This window comes from Amblyraja radiata, chromosome 13 (assembly GCF_010909765.2).
Source record: "Amblyraja radiata isolate CabotCenter1 chromosome 13, sAmbRad1.1.pri, whole genome shotgun sequence".
NCBI classification, from domain to species: Eukaryota; Metazoa; Chordata; class Chondrichthyes; order Rajiformes; family Rajidae; genus Amblyraja; species Amblyraja radiata.
In genome coordinates, this window is record NC_045968.1 from 43,761,434 (window position 1) to 43,777,404 (window position 15,971).

The 15,971-nt window shown below is 43.3% G+C and overlaps 1 protein-coding gene across 1 annotated transcript in view; it reads left to right on the forward strand.

The window, feature by feature from the left end:
- Positions 1–15,971, forward strand: part of slc9a9 (solute carrier family 9 member A9) — a 323,375-nt gene that overhangs the window by 150,611 nt on the left and 156,793 nt on the right. Inside the window, exon 11 of the mRNA XM_033031006.1 lies at positions 10,734–10,845. Coding sequence (XP_032886897.1) covers positions 10,734–10,845 — 112 coding nt within the window. The remainder of the gene's footprint in view (positions 1–10,733; positions 10,846–15,971) is intronic.

The window sequence follows — 15,971 nt, forward strand, 5'->3', positions numbered from 1 at the left end:
AGTGATTGGTGATGTATTCAACTGCGGTGATATTTTCCCAGAGCTTTTAACAAAGTGAACAGATCTCATTGCTCTTCTTCAAGATGCAAAGCATATAAGAATGGCAGCCAAATGTGGAAAGGCAGAGTTGATCCAAGAGGAGTTTCAGAAACAGATAATTGCAGTGAACATATTGTTCCTTGCTGTTAGCGCCTATAACAAATCGTCGTCCTATAAACTGTTTAAGGGCCCGACTGCCTTATATAATTAACATATTTTATTTGTTAAGCTTTAGTGATCTTTGTATAATACTAAAAATTTGAATTTCTAATTTTTAGGTTTTTAGAAGCGCCGGTACGTTGTACCAACACATACGAGACAATTCCAGAATGTATGTTCTCTTTAGCCAAAGGTTGGACAAAGGCAAAGTGAATCCACAATGTTAAAATCGGTGTGTTCAAACATGCTAAGTTTATGACCTCCAATGATTTTTGCACAGATGGAGAAAGAAAGATATTGGGAACTTCATTCGAAAATCCCCTTCACTTTGTATCAGTTACTGAGAGACATTTAGCAGATAGTTGCCTCATTTAAAGATTAATTAAAATAAATTCAGCTTAGTTATTATCATGCCAGAAGATTCATATTTCTATCAGCCAGCCACTTTGTAATTGCCATGGAGACCAGAGCTCCGACCTGATTTATGAGCCACCCCTTATAGTGTGTTAAATATTATTTCTGATTTGACCCTTTCAGTGCAGGGGGCCAGGATAGCTAGAAAATAATGGTGTTTCTTTTTTCTGGCTTGTGTGTGCAGTTGTCATAAAGTATGCAATCCCTTGTATTGAAAGCTGTGGTGTTGAACAGTCATTGGATCAGAATGGAGAAATAACAATGCCTGGCATTGTGGATGCATTCTTTAAATCAAATTCCCAGGGCAACATTTCGAAAGCGTATTTTTATAATTAAAACTAATCCACAAAGTCCCAGAATAATTTTCTTTCTTTCTTGGCCAAACTAAGAATTTTATAGCATGACACTCTAGTCCAAGGTAGCAGTTGTTCCATCCACTTATCAGGATTAGCATTTTTATATTGTGTGTTATCATACATTTCCAAACCATTTATCCCCCATTGGAAACATAAAAACCAGAGACCATAGCTTTAAATTGAGAGGGGGAAAGTTTAAAGAAATGTGCAAGGCAAGTATTTTTACATAGAAGGTGATGGGTGTCTGGAACACGCCACTGGGGTAGAGATGGAATCAGATATGATTGTGGCATTTCAGAGAGTTTTAGATAGGCACATGGTTATACAGAGAATGGAGGGATATGAATCATGTACAGGCAGATAAGAGTTTGTCTTGGCATTATGTTCAGCATAGACATTGTGGGCTGAAAGGCCAGTTCCTGTGCTGTTCTATCTACTACTCAGTGGAAAAAGAAAGGGGAGAATGATTTTTGAGATTGTCCAAAAGATTAGTTTTAAAGAACTAGTAATGATCTTTGAACATAATTTAGCATTATCTCTGCTTCATAACTAAGCCCAAGATGTTCAGTCTAATACAGCTGAAATTTAAAGATGGTGATTAATTAAAATACTTCAATGACAGACTGTCCATGAAGAACAGGTTAGTTATCCCACCCATTACCCAGCCTTGTTAAAATAGAGAAGGAGATGCACTTCCCTCTCTTGAGTAACACCCCTCTCCTCACCACAGACATTCCAGCCTGCCCTTGGGGATTTAAATCCCCTCAGTGTGTTTGGTAAGCAATTGGCCAATCAGTGGAACAACAGCTCCCAAGATGCAGAGTGCAGTATTGAATGATCCAGGTGTAACGTCAAAGTCACAGTCAATTTTATTCGTCACATGCTCCCAAAGGTGTAGTGAAATGAATTTGCCAGCAGCAATACACTTAAAAATAACACAAAAAACACAATAAGATTTAACACAAACATCCACCACAGCATTCTTCACAGTGGTGGAAGGCAACAAGGTTCAGCCAGTCCTCCTCCTTTGTTCACCCATAAACCCTCCATAGTCGCGGCTACGGATGGCCTGATGTACAGACCCTCTCATCAGGATGATTCAAACTACGATGTCAGGATGGTCAGACACACTCCGCGGCTTGGAGAGCCCAAATCGGCACTTTCCTACCAGAGACCGTGGCTTCAGGATGTTATAGGCCGCAGGCCGGCGGTCGGAGCTCTTCTCTGGCGATCCCCAACAAGGGATCCCAGACTCCGGAAGGTAAGTCCTTGCCCCGCCCGCGGCTAGAAGCTCCACAGACCACAGCCCCATGATGCCAAAGTCACCAGGCCAGCGATTGGAGCACTCCTCTCTGGCGATCCCCGGCGAGGGTTTGCCCGCTCTGCGATGGAAAAGTCCACGCTGCGCCTGCTGCTGATGCTCCAGGCCCAACTCCGGAAATGGCCACTCCGATCCATGCTGTTAGGCCGCGATGAAGGCGACCAAAAGCGGTTCCCCCTTTTCTTCCCCCACCACCCCACCACACAAGACACACCAAGAGACACCTAAACTAACATAAGACACACCAAAAAAACAAAAAAAATTGAAATAACAAACACACTGCTGGCAGGGCAGCCGACTTGCAGCGCCCCCACCGACAAAGCACTGGATAAATATATTTTAAAAATAAACACTTTGGGACATGGAATGTGAGTGATTTAAGTATAGTTAAGTTTAGTTTTGTTTAGAGATACAGTGCGGAAACAGGCCCTTAGGCCTACTGAATCCGCACCGACCAGCAATCCCCGCACCTTAACACTATCCTACACATACTAAAGACAATTTACATTTATACAAAGCCAATTAACCTACAAACCTGTATGTCTTTGGAGTGTGGGAAGAAATCGAAGATCTCGGAGAAAACCCACACAGGTCATGGGGAGAACGTACAAACTCAGTACAGACAAGCGCCCGTAGTCAGGATGGAAACCGGGTCTCTGGCGCTGTAAGGCAGTTACTTTTGGATTATGACTAAAGAAAATCCTCCTCATCTTTCTAAAGGTACGTCCTTTTATTCTGAGAATATGGCCTCTGCTTCTAGACTCTCCCACTATTGGAAACAAATTCTCCACATCCACTCTATCCAAGCCTAAGTTTCAATGAGGTGTCCTCTCATCCTTCTAAACTCCAGCAAGTGCAGGCCTGATGCCTGTGTCACGCCCTTTCCTGACTGACTGACTGAGATTGATTGCGATGAATAAGTCATCAGTTCCACTGCAGTAGCAAAAATGTGACCATTAGGATAGAGAACCCAGTGAGTCTTGGACCTCTGTCGTACAATAATTAATATACTTCCAAAATGCAGAAATGTATTTAAGTTCAGGAGCAAAAGCAGCTTTTGGGAATACCAAGCTGTTTGCACTTGAATATCAAATAATCCTAATGACTGCATGAGGTACATTAAATAATCAAATCTTAAATTAATAGAGTCATGGTAGAATGTAGAATAATATTTTACGCAACAAATCTCTCCAATGGCACAAAATAGATCTGAGACTGCTTTTAATAAATTCCATATTCTTCTCATCTTCCTTTTAAAGTGAATCCCTTGCTACTGAGCAGTAATCAGTGTGAGTCTGTCCTTATCATCATGAGGCAGAGGTGGAGGAATTATCTTGCAGTCAATTCCTCTTGGTCCTCATCTACTTTCAACTTCCAGCTTTTCCCCAGCTCAATTTTTGCGTTCACTAGGAATTTTCAAATCTATCTATCTATCTATCTATCTATCTATCTATCTATCTATCTATCTATCTATCTATCTATCTATCTATCTATCTATCTATCTATCTATCTATCTATCTATCTATCTATCTATCTATCTATCTTACTAAATCTCTGTTCTTGACCGCTTTTGGCCTTCTGTGCTGCGATTTCCGAGAGAACGCCGCCATCTACGGCCGTCATTTTAGGCCACCTCGCTCAGAGCCCCCCTCCGCCACATGTGTGCCGAGGATCTTTCCTGTCGATGAAAAATGACAGAGATATTAATGTTTTTACAACATTCCCCATTCTCTCTGCTGCCTCTGCTGGAGGGAGGAGGAGGGACTATAAAACCAGGAAGTGGTGTGCCTCAATCAGTCTCTGCAAGTGGTGTGCCTCAATCAGTCTCTGCAAGTGGTGTGCCTCAATCAGAGCTCTGAATAACATTGAACAAATGTCTCCACAGCTGTGAGTATCCATAATGTCATTTGAAAATGGAAAATATGGTTAGTTTGAGGAAAAAAGCACTGCCTGCAAATGGTTGTTTGGGTTGAAGTAAAAAGGCACCCCTCTCTCTCTCCACTCCTCTCTCTCCCCCACCACTCTCTCTCCCTATCCCTCTCTCTTTCTCTCTCTCTCTCCCCCCCTTTCTCTCTCTCTCTCCCATCACCCCCCCCCCTCCTCTCTCCCCCTCCTCCTCCTCCCCCCCTTCCCTCCTCTCCTCTCTCCCCCCTCCTCTCTCCCCCTCTCTCCTCTTCCCCCCCTCCCCCTCTTTCCCCCCCCTCCACTCCCCCCTTCTCTCCCCCCCCCTCCCCCCCCTCCCCTCCCCCCTCCTCTCCCCCCTTCTCTCCCCCCTTCTCTCCCCCCTTCTCTTCCCCTTCTCTTCCCCTTCTCTCCCCCCTTCTCTCCCCCCTTCTCTCCCCCCTCTCCTCTCCTCCCCCCTCTCCTCTCCCCCTCATCTCCCCCCTCTCCTCTCCCCACCTCTTCCCCCCCTCCTCTCCCCCCCCTCCTCTCCTCTCCTCTCCCCCCTCCCCCCCCCTCCTCCCCCCCCCCTCCCCCCCCCCCCCCCCCCCCTCCCCCCCTCCCCCCCCCCTCCCCCCCCCCCTCTCCTCCCCCTCTCCTCTCGTCTCCCCCCCTCTCCTCTCCTCTCCTCTCCCACCCTCTCTCTCTCTCCCTCTCCCCTCTTTTTTTCCCCCTCCTCCCCTCCATCCCCTCCCCCACCGTCCCTCCCCTAAACCCCCTCCCCTCCACACACCCCTACCCCCTTCCCTCCACCCTCCCTCCCCCTCCCTGCTCCCCACCTCTCCCCCTCCCCTCACCTCACCCCCCTCTCAGCACACCTTCTCTCTCCCTCCTCCCCCCCTCTCTCCTCCCCCCTCCCCCCTTCTCTCTCCCCTCCATCCCCTCCCCCACCCTCCCTCCCTCCCCTAAAACCCCTCCCCTCCACACACCCCTACCCCCTCCCTCCCTGCTCCCCCCCCCTCACCCCCCTCTCAGCACCCCCTCTCTCTCCCCCTCACTCACCCTCTCTCTCTCCTCCCCTCCTCCCCCACCTTTCCCCCCTCACCCACCCTCTCTCTTCTCCTCCTCTCCACCCCCCATCCCTCTTGCCCCTCTCTGTGTCTCTGTCTCTCTCTCTGTCTCTGCCCCTTCTCTCTCTGCCCTCACTCTCTAACCCCCCCCCCCCCCCCCCCCCCCCCCTCCCTCTCTAGATGTGACTGCAAGTTGGGGGCTATGCATCAGTAGATAGGGTGGTTATGGGGTTAAAGGAGCAAATTAATAATATTCATATAATATCAAGAGGGGTAATTAGCGTGAGTGCGGGGGGGGGGGGGGGGGGGGGATAGTTAGTGTGTGGCATGCCGCCGCCTCCCCCACAACCGCACATTGGGGGAACAGACCCAACGGGTCTGCACTTGGTCTAGTATATTATAAAATCATGACTATAAAGGGTGCCAGTCCACAGATATAAAATGTGTGAGAGATGAATTTAGCTCTAGATTTTGAATGTAAGCACTGTACCTTTAAAAAAAATATGTTGTCCATTTAGATTAATCATATTCCCTCAACTTTGATCCAAGTTGTGATGCAAGGATTGTTGTCCCAGTCTATTCTCCTGCAAAACGTTGCGAGGATATTTCCATTTTAGGAGAAGTCTACAACTAATGTTTTAGAATGAAGAGTCATCCATTTAGGGTAATTTTTTTTTCTCTCTAAATGTTCAAAAGCTTTACAATTTCCTAATCCTAAATTCTGGTGGATGAACCATTGAATATGAACCTGGTCAGGACAGATGGATTCTTTTGGTCTTTAGGGGAGTTGATGATCATAGTAAACAGCCAAGAAAGTGGAGCTGAAGCCAAAGTCGATCTTCTGCAATAGTTCAACTGGTGACATACTCCTACTCTTTATGTTCCTTCAAGCTTACAAGGTGACATGGTGGCGCAACGGTTGAGGTGCTGCCTTACAGCACCAGAGGCCCGGGTTGGATCCCGACTATGAGTGCTGTCTGTACGGAGTGTGTATGTTCTCCCCCTGCCCGTGTGGGTTTTCCCTGGGTGCTCCGGTTTCCTCCCACACTCCAAAGACGCAGAGGTTTGTAAGTTAATTGGCTTCAGTAAAATAAAAATTGTATATTGTCCCTAGTGTGTAGGATAGTGCTAGTGTATGGGACCTCTGGTCAGCGTGGACTCGGCGGGCCGAAGATTCTGTTTCCACGCTGTATTTCTAAACTAAACTAAACTAATAACAACTAATCTCAACTGTTTCAGCTAATCGCATCCACACATTTTTCTTCTGGGAGTAGTTATCAATCCAATGTTACTGTGGCAACCTTAGGGAGGTAGTAGCCATGTGAACCCTTTGTATTGATTTCAGACCTCATGGCTCAGGCTGAACATGGGCAAAAAATCTCTTCCTGATTATTTCCTGCCCTGCTGCAAGTGCTGATTCTGTACTTCATGTTGAACAACATTTGGAAGAACTGCTGAGATGGGCAAGGGCAAATAATATCTCCTGATTAAAGTGTTGAACATCGATCACCTCGAGTGGACTTGCCAAGACATGAATAACATTCTGCTGTAACATATCATTCACTAGTTAAATTGGTTGTTAACATTTAATCCTGTTTTTTAAGACACAAAGTGCTGCAGGAACTCGACGGGTCAGGCAGTTTCTCTGGAGATCATGGATTTTCCTTCTTCACAAAGAGATGGAGGAAGGTGTGAATAGTGTAATCAGCTGGTACTTTTTTCTCAAAAACATGCTCACAAATCATCATTTTAGGTTCCAGTGGTAAACCGAAGTGACATCAAAGCAAGGTTTGACAAAGTATGAGATCAGGGTAGAAGTATTTATAAATCTGAAGTCAATGGATGTCAAGGGGAAAATTTCCCACAGATTTGTGGCAGCTCAGCCCAAGGGTAGGAAGTTTAAGTTGTTGGCTATCAATCGTGTCAATCCCTGGGCATCATTTCATGGGTCTTAATAAGGTTATATTTGGGAATATTTGTTTCGTGCTCGTCTTCTAGGTCTGCGCAAACACTTGAGTCTTTAGCTTACAACAGAAGTCTTTAATGTTTCACTCAATGTTGGCAGCAAGACTAGTCACAATGGCTACCCGCATACTGTCTGCCGACAGGATAAACTATATACAAGGCATCTCCCTTTGTCCTGTGCAGCGCCACCTGCTGCACGGGAGGAGCAACGGGTCCACCCACCCCTCACAGTCCACCAAACATCACAATTTGCTTGTAGTGAAGCTGTCTGTGCCCAGGATCTGCACAGTGGTGGGGCATCCTCTGATCAAATGGCAAATAATATTCGCACCACCAAAATGCCAGTTGTGACCATCTCCAACAAAAAAGAATCTAACTATTTCTCCTTGGCACTCAATAACATTACCATTGTCAAGTTGCTCATCATCAATCTTCTGGTCACCATTGACAAGAAACAGCTGGGCTAGCTACTTAAGTTTGTGGAAATGAGCAAGTCAAAGGCTAGCTAGCCTTATTGTGGATATCTAATCTTTCTAAATCAATTTCACTCTTTATGTCGGGAATCTAATGGAATATCCTCCACCTGCCGGCATTCACAAATTATCAGTAACACTCAGAAGCTTCCAGGTAGCTTAGCTTGAGCAGTTTTACACACAGAATATTCCCTTCTCCCATCACTAATACACCACAGCTACAGTGTGCATCATCTACCCAATTAGTATCATAGGGTCATACAGTACGGAACAGGCCCCCTTGGCCCAATTTGTCCATGCCGACCAAGATGCCCCATCTTCGCTAGTCCCACCAGCCTGCAGTTGGCCCATATCCCTCTAAACATTTTCTATCCGTGTACCAGTCAAAGTGTCTTTTAAATGTTGTTATGTACCTGCCTCAACAACTTCCTCTAACAGCTCGTTCCATACACGCACCACCCGCGTTGTTCACTACGTAAACTTGTTAAAAGTTCTTCAGCAGCACCTCCCAACCTCTTGATCTCTACCACCTAGAAGGGCAAAGGAGCAGAAGCAAGGGAAGCAGAAGCAGAACCATTACCAACAAGTTCCCCTCCGTACTTTGCTCCATCCTTACTTGGAAATATATCTGTTTCTTCCTCATTAATCTGGCAGAATCTGACTGCAGTGGTTTAAGAAGGCAGCGCACCAAAGAGATTGCTAATAAATTCTAACCCTGGCTAAAAATTAGGGCTGAACATAATACGTCTTTTCTACCTGCACAACCGGATTCTGATTTTCAACATTCAATTGCTGTGGACAGGTATGGGATCAATTAAAGGCCAAACAAGAATGGATGGTTTCTAGCTTGGCTGATATTACAGGCAACTGGGGTGAGTTGTAGAGGATCTTGAAGACATCTTGCTGAATACACCTTCACATTGAATAGAAGCAGATGACTGCTTAACAGCCCTGGAATTAACCTGACTTAGATAAAAAATAATGAAAGCATTATAGCTTGCCTGAGGACACAATGGTGTGAAACTGCCATCCACATAATTATTAGTGAACACCATTCAGTCAGAAACCTGCCTAACCATCTGATGCAAGGTCATGGATCTGAAACATTAACATTGACTTATTTTCTCTGCAACCATTAAAAATGTCCAGCATTTTGTGTTCTTGTTCATGATATTTAACTGCTTCAATCCAACCTGAATACAGTAATGCACTGTATGTGAGAAACATCATGCTGAATATATTTTGTCCTGGTTAATGCACATTATTAATTGCCCTACAACATGTTTTCTGTCCCATGTTCTACACTAAATGATGTTAGTTCTCTCCCCAACACTGTTTCAAATAAATTCGAAAAATCGCTCATTTGTTAACGTCACGTAACACTTCTCTGCTCGAGGAACAATAAACTTGAGGTTTCTAATTCCCTATGTCGACTTTCCTATTCCTCACAATTCTTCACTTTAAAAAGTAACCTTTAAAGGGTCATATCACAATATAAGCAACAAGCACAGCTGCTACAGAGTGTAAGCAAAGAATGCATGCATGCTAAATAATGGTGGGGTGGGATGGGGTGGAGGGTTCAAAGGAGGGAAGGACTATTCCACAGTGGCAAAGAAATAGACCTAGAGGCAAGAGACACACAGGGCAGCTTCTTGTTGTACAGCGTTAAGTAAGTAAGAGGTTGCAGGGAGGCATGAGTAGACTTAATGAACGCCCAAACATTTGGACGGTCCAATGCCCTATCCATGTCTGAATGTAAACATCTCTTTTATGAGAACTCTTCAAATAGAAGAATTGTGTTGGAGCTAGCGAAAATGTTTTGTTTAGTTTAGAGATACAGCGCGGAAACAGGCCCTTCGGCCCACCAAGTCTGCACCAACCAGCAATCTCCGCACATTAACACCATCCTGCACACTAGGGGCAAATTACAATTTTACCGAGCAAATTAACCTACAAACCTGTACATCTTTTGAATGGTGGGAGGAAACTGGAGATCCCGGGGAAAACTCTTGCAGGTCACGGGGAGAACCTACTATCTCCATACAGACAGCACCCGTAGTCAGGATCGAAACCGGGTCCATGGCATTGTAAGGCAGCAACACTACCGTTGTGCCACCATGCCTCCATTGTTCTTTCTTACAGTGCAGTATGCATGCTAATGGAAAAGTTCCAGGTTGAATTCTTGACATATTTTAAGACTACTCCACTTTCCAGCACCCATCATTGCAGACCTATTAAGAGCTGATAGATCTACTGCTGAAAGCTCTGAATGTCGCTGAACTAAGGATGTTTACGAGTGAAATAGGCAGATGGACTTCTCTTAGACAGCGAGATGCTTAATTATTTCATCATGGAATTCTGATTGCCATGTATTCTCTGTTCCTGGAACCTTGGCTAATTGCTGGACCAATATTCAGCCCAGAACATTGATCCAGAGATAGAAGTACAGATCCCACCACAACAGGAGTGGAGTGTAAATTCACATAATTAAATAGATCTGGAATAAAAAGCTAGCACCAGTAAAAGTAACAATGTTACCCATCTGGTTCAATAATGTCATGGAAGGAAAGGAATCTGGCCTAAATGTGACTTCACATTCAGCAAGGTGGTTGACTCTTAACAGCAACCTCAGTTCAGGGGCATATTCAGAAGGATAATAAACATAACATTGTCCCCAACATACATATCCTATGAACAAATCAATAAAATAAAGAATAAAAGGCAATTTCCTCGAATTAATCTTTGCAGGTTTTCACGATTTCCAGATTCCCTGAATTTCTATTCTTTATATTTATTCCAGTAATTTTTCCTTTAGTAGTTTGACCTCTAAAGTGATCTGAAGATAATGTACAAGGGGCATTGTTCTTGTCTGAACAATTACTTGTAGATATAATGTTCCTTTAATGAATTAAGGTTCACAGAAACGTCTTGGTTTGTTGAGATGGGTATTGTTGATCAGTAACATACTGAGTAATCTAAAAATCCAAACTGTAATCTACAGTAAGTATATATTAGCTGACTCTTTGCTGTTTTCCTTAACATATGGCTTCAATAGCTCGCTATCTTTGTGGGGCGTGCTTGTAACATATACCCTCTGACCTTTCTGCTGAACCTGAGGCGGAAAAAGAGGATTCCTTGGAACTTCCAACACATGATGATGTTTTCAGGTAAGTCAGTTGCCTCTGAATGTTGATACCTTGTCCTTAACAAGTGTACAAAATGAGAGATTTAAATTAGAAAATAGAAGGAAGTTTGCCCTGGCAATGGATGGTTGAAGGACCAGTTACATAATCTTAGTAAAAGATACATGGAGGATGTGATTTAAAGCACTTTTACTCAGACTGTCGTTACGATCTGAAACTCACTTACTTTAGGGGGATGTGGAAGCAGAATTATTCAATAGCTTCAGCAGGATACTGGATAAGAACCTGAGACAGAATAAGTTGCTGGGCTTTGTCGGGAAGTGGGGAAGGGAGAAATAGGACCGAAGATAGACACAACGTGCTGGAGTAACTCACCGAGTCAGACAGCATCTCCGGAGAAAAAGAATGGGGGAAGTTTTGGGTCGGAACCCTTCTTCAGACTCCACTTCAGAGAAATAGAACTGTTGGCCTACATAGATCCAGCCGTCTCAGTGGGCCAATGGGCCTCCTTTGTTGCTGTGATAATTTAAAAAATATTTTGCCTGATTATGTCTGTGTTCTTGATTAAAGGAGTTGCCTTAATGTTGGTTGTTGGTGGTATTTGTACAATCTTCATGTCATCATTGCTTGTAGTGATCTTCAAGGGGCATAAGGGTGAATCCAAAATTACATTTTATCTTGCATTCGTGCTTTTGTTTATACTAGAATCTGAATTGTTGCAGCATGAGAATAGCCAGTTTGATTCATTGTGTCTGTACCAGCTCTTAGTGCAATCCTGTTAGACCCATTCCTCATTTTCCTTTAACTCAAAAAGTCAGTGTACTGCAGCAATTGATGTTCACGTATCCTAAATGGGCCTTGAACCTACATCCTTAATGACTAAGAAGCAAGTGTTGCCATAGAACCATAGCTCTTGTGTCTTCAGTTTGATTATGGTCCCCTTTGTAACCTCCATGGTTATTCTGCAATGATCAGCGTCACTTTATCCATAAACTTCTCTCTCTTTGGCCTTATTTGGTCAAATTAATTTAATACCTTGTCATACTTCCAACGTAAAGCAACCAAGGACAGCAAGGTGGCGCAGTGGCAGAGTTGCTGCCTTACAGCACCAGAGATCCAGGTTCGATCCTGACTATAAGTGCTGTCTGTGTGGAGTTTGTACGTTCTTCCCATGACCTGCATGGGTTTTTTAAGGGATCTCCGGTTTACTCCCACATTCCAAAGATATACAGATTTGTCAGCTAATTGGCTTGGTATAATTGTAAATTGTCCCTAGTGTGTTAATGTGTTAATATTAGTGTTAATAGTAATTATATTAATTAATTATATTAATTAATTAAGATAGTGTGAATGAGCGGGATTGATGGTCAACGTGGACTCGGTGGGCCGAAGGGCCTGTTTTCGCCATGTATCTCTAAACTAAAAAGTCCGCTAATCAATCTGTATCCATATTTGCACACCCCTACTGTGTTGCAACCTTGTCTATGAATGAAATCAAACATTTATTTTTAAATTGAAGACACAAGATGCTGAAGTGGGACACTTGGAGACATATTGCTTGACTCGCTGTGTTCTTCAAGCAGTTTATTTATTACTTTCTATTAAACTATTAATTGCCTGTATCACTAGAGCAAACATTAGTTGTCACAAGTAAGAAACCTACCTGACAACGGTCTCTACCTGAATTTTTTTGCCTTTCACAGCACATTTTTTGGAAGCAGAGAATTTTGATTCTGGCTCTGTTTTGAACAGCCAGTGGAATCACAGTACATGAGTTGGGAGCTAACCACATGTACCTGCCACCTGGTTTGAAGTTAGACCAGATGTATGCATAAACCAGATGTGTTCAGATGATCCCCAAATGAATGGAATACAATCTGGTATTAATGGAACCTATTTTCTTTTTTCATTAATGGGTAAAAGACCATGTAATTATGGCTGATGAGCTACTAAGAGGTATCATGTTAAGATTTGACAATCTGATTGGAACTAACAGCGTGGTGACTAGCTGCATTGTGAAACGCAAGGACAGACAGCCCTGTTTGTGCATCGGTGTTTTAAGAATAATCTAGTCTATCAGACTTCTCTCCAAAATTATTGAAAACAAAAGGTCACTTTAATGTAATTTCTGCAGTGGAATTGTTAAAGCTCCGCCTTGGATTCTGACCGTTGCTTTTGTTGGTCATCTCAGAGTCAGAAAATTATGCTGTCATGGACCAGAAATGCAAGCGGATTCCTGTGTGGTTCTGAGAACGGCAGACTGTCTCTGGAAGGGACATTTAAACAAGGTCCCATCTACTGTCTCAGGTGGCCATGAAAGACCCCAGTGACAATATTTTGAAAAATAGGAGAATTCTCTCCAAAGTCCTGGTAGCTGTTTATCCCTTCAGCAATATCACTGAAAGTGGGTGGTCATCATTACGTTGCTACTTGTGGGAGCTTACACAATGTAAATCAGCCACTTTCTGTCTGCATGCTGTGAAGAAATTATTTGATCAATTATTTGATTCCATTTGTACAAAAATGCAGGTCTACATTTCACAGCCCTGAATGTTGGCATTTGTAGTCTGGGCTCCCATGCTGAGTCATTAAAGCAGTGTATCCAATGTGCAGAACAGGTCCAGGATGAATGGCAGATTCAAACATCAGTCCCCTTTTCTGACGAACCACAGGATATCAGTGGTCTTTAATCACTGATTCCTCCCCCTCAAAGTGAAGATCTAACTAACTGAATTTACAAAGTTTGGAGAAGAGTAATCTTGCCATCGATATAATAAAGATAATTTGCTTCCTATCTTTCTCCTCTTTCAGGTGCTCATTAATTGTTCTTGGGCATAGAGTGGTTCATATTTCAAGCATCCAATCTCAATATTAACCACTCACAAGTTACCTTTGCCAAGACCAGATTGGATAATACCCTTTGTTCCCTGTCCCACAGTGCATCTCGATCCCTGCTGCCAAATATGATACAATTGGGAGACTTTTTCCACCTCATTTCCAATTCTAGTCATCCTGTGATGTCACTGAGTGAGATGAACATTTGTTCACTTTTTTTTTAACTCTGGACAGATTTATACAGTAGTCCTGTGCCCATGCAAACTAGGTTTATTCAGCTACAAATCAGAAAAGTCACTGCAAGCGACAAAAGGTTGATTTGCACCAAGCTACACTACTCATTTGTAAACGAATGAATAGGGGGCAAAATCTGCCACAGTTGGAGATTATTGTTATGTTCACTGCAATCGCACATAGTGTCAAAGGATCAGGAATGAGTCCAGCAGTGGCACATGAGAAATCCCAAGGAGAAAGCCTGAGTCCCGTCGCAGCTGAAATCAATGTGGAAAAGCTTGAAGAGAATTGCACTAAAACTGCTATTTGGAAAGCCATTGATTTTTCTTTTATCTCAAGCTCTAGATGTTAGCAAACACTATTAATCCCCTGATATGAACTCCTTTAGATAATTACAACTGCCAGTCCCAATAACTATCAAGCCGAGCTTCATCTAAGCTTTCAGGCTGGCTCTGGAAGATGTGTTTTCCAGGCATGGATTGCCAACCTGTGATAATGATATCAACAAGTGTCTGTGCCTACTGAGCCATGGGAGTATGGATTGTTTCGTGACAGTGGCTATCTTCACCATTCATTAAACTTGTATTTATAAAGTCTGCATTAAGAAAATGGTCTACAGTACTCAGTAAATAGCTGAAGTTCCATCTTTTTTCATATAAACATCTAATAAAGTTATATTTTATCATTACCATTGAAACTTATAGCAGTGTGCGAGGCTGTGGCAAATAGGTACCCAGCCTGATTGCATTCTCACTCTGTCCATGGTCGTATTTTAAAATGCAACAAGGGTTTCTGTCTCCACTCTCTTTGGGAAACGAGTTCTGGACTTTCACAACTCTCCAAATGAAATGTTCTCCCTTGTAATCTCTCTAGCAGCTTCTTCAAACCAGAGCCCTTGGTTACTGATCTTTCCATTAAGAGAAATAAGTCCTTCGACTCTACTCTGTCTAGGTCTCTCATTCAATTAAACACCTCAATTAAATCTCCTTCAGCCTCCTTTATTATAAGGAAACAAACACAGTCTTGCAACTAAAATTCTCCACTCGTGGCTTTCTCTTCATTAGAGAGTGATGACATTTTACACAAGGCTTTATGATCACTTCTCCTTATTATCTATACATTCCAGTAATGAGAAAGTTGTTATTTCCAGCACTGAACAGTTCCAGTAAATCATTGCCATTTCAAAAGAGCTACCAATCTTCAGTGAAGTCGACGCTACTGGCACAGCTGTGTGTACCGATAAAGCAAAGCAGTCAGGTGCGGCTGAAATGATGGGGATTTTGACATCATGCCAGCCCCCCCCCCAGCATACGTACTTCCAGTTCTTGTTCAATCATGATAATAAAATCGAAGAGCTTGGTGCAAGGCTGCTGTTTCAAAGGAATACCAGTGACTGCTGTGTTCTTTGTTTCACTGAAACATTTCCACATTTATTGCATGGTCCATACAAAATCCACAGACAATTGGAAAGGCAGAAGCATCTGCTTTTTGGTCAATGATTCATAGTGCACTGATGTGATAGTCTTAACTCAATTCTATTCTCCTGGTCTGGAATACTTGTTTATAAAATGCCGTCCCCTTTATCAACCGTAGGAATTCACCTCTACTATCTTATTGGTGGTCTACATATCACCCCATGCCAACACCAAGCTGGGACTGGACAAATTATACTCAGTCATCAACCCTCTTAAGATAGCAAATCCTGATACCCCTGTTCATTTTTGCTGGTGACGTCAGTCAAGCTAACATCAAGAACAGAATACCAAATACCTATGTGGGGTGTTAACACACTTGATCACTGCTATACCACCATCAAGTACACCCATCATTTCATCCGTCACTTCAATCAGCTTGATCATCCATCAGTGCTGTTTCTGCCAACCTAAAGACCGATACTGAGACACGAGGCACCAACAAAAGAGTAATACAGCAGTGATCTGTGGAGGCCAAGAGTCTACTTCAAGACTGTCTTGAGCCAATGGCTTTTAACATGTTCAAGGCCACAATATTTAACTTTAAGGAGTATATCTCGGTCGCCACCCCATTTCATCAAGGAATATGTTGATGGCTGCAATCTGACA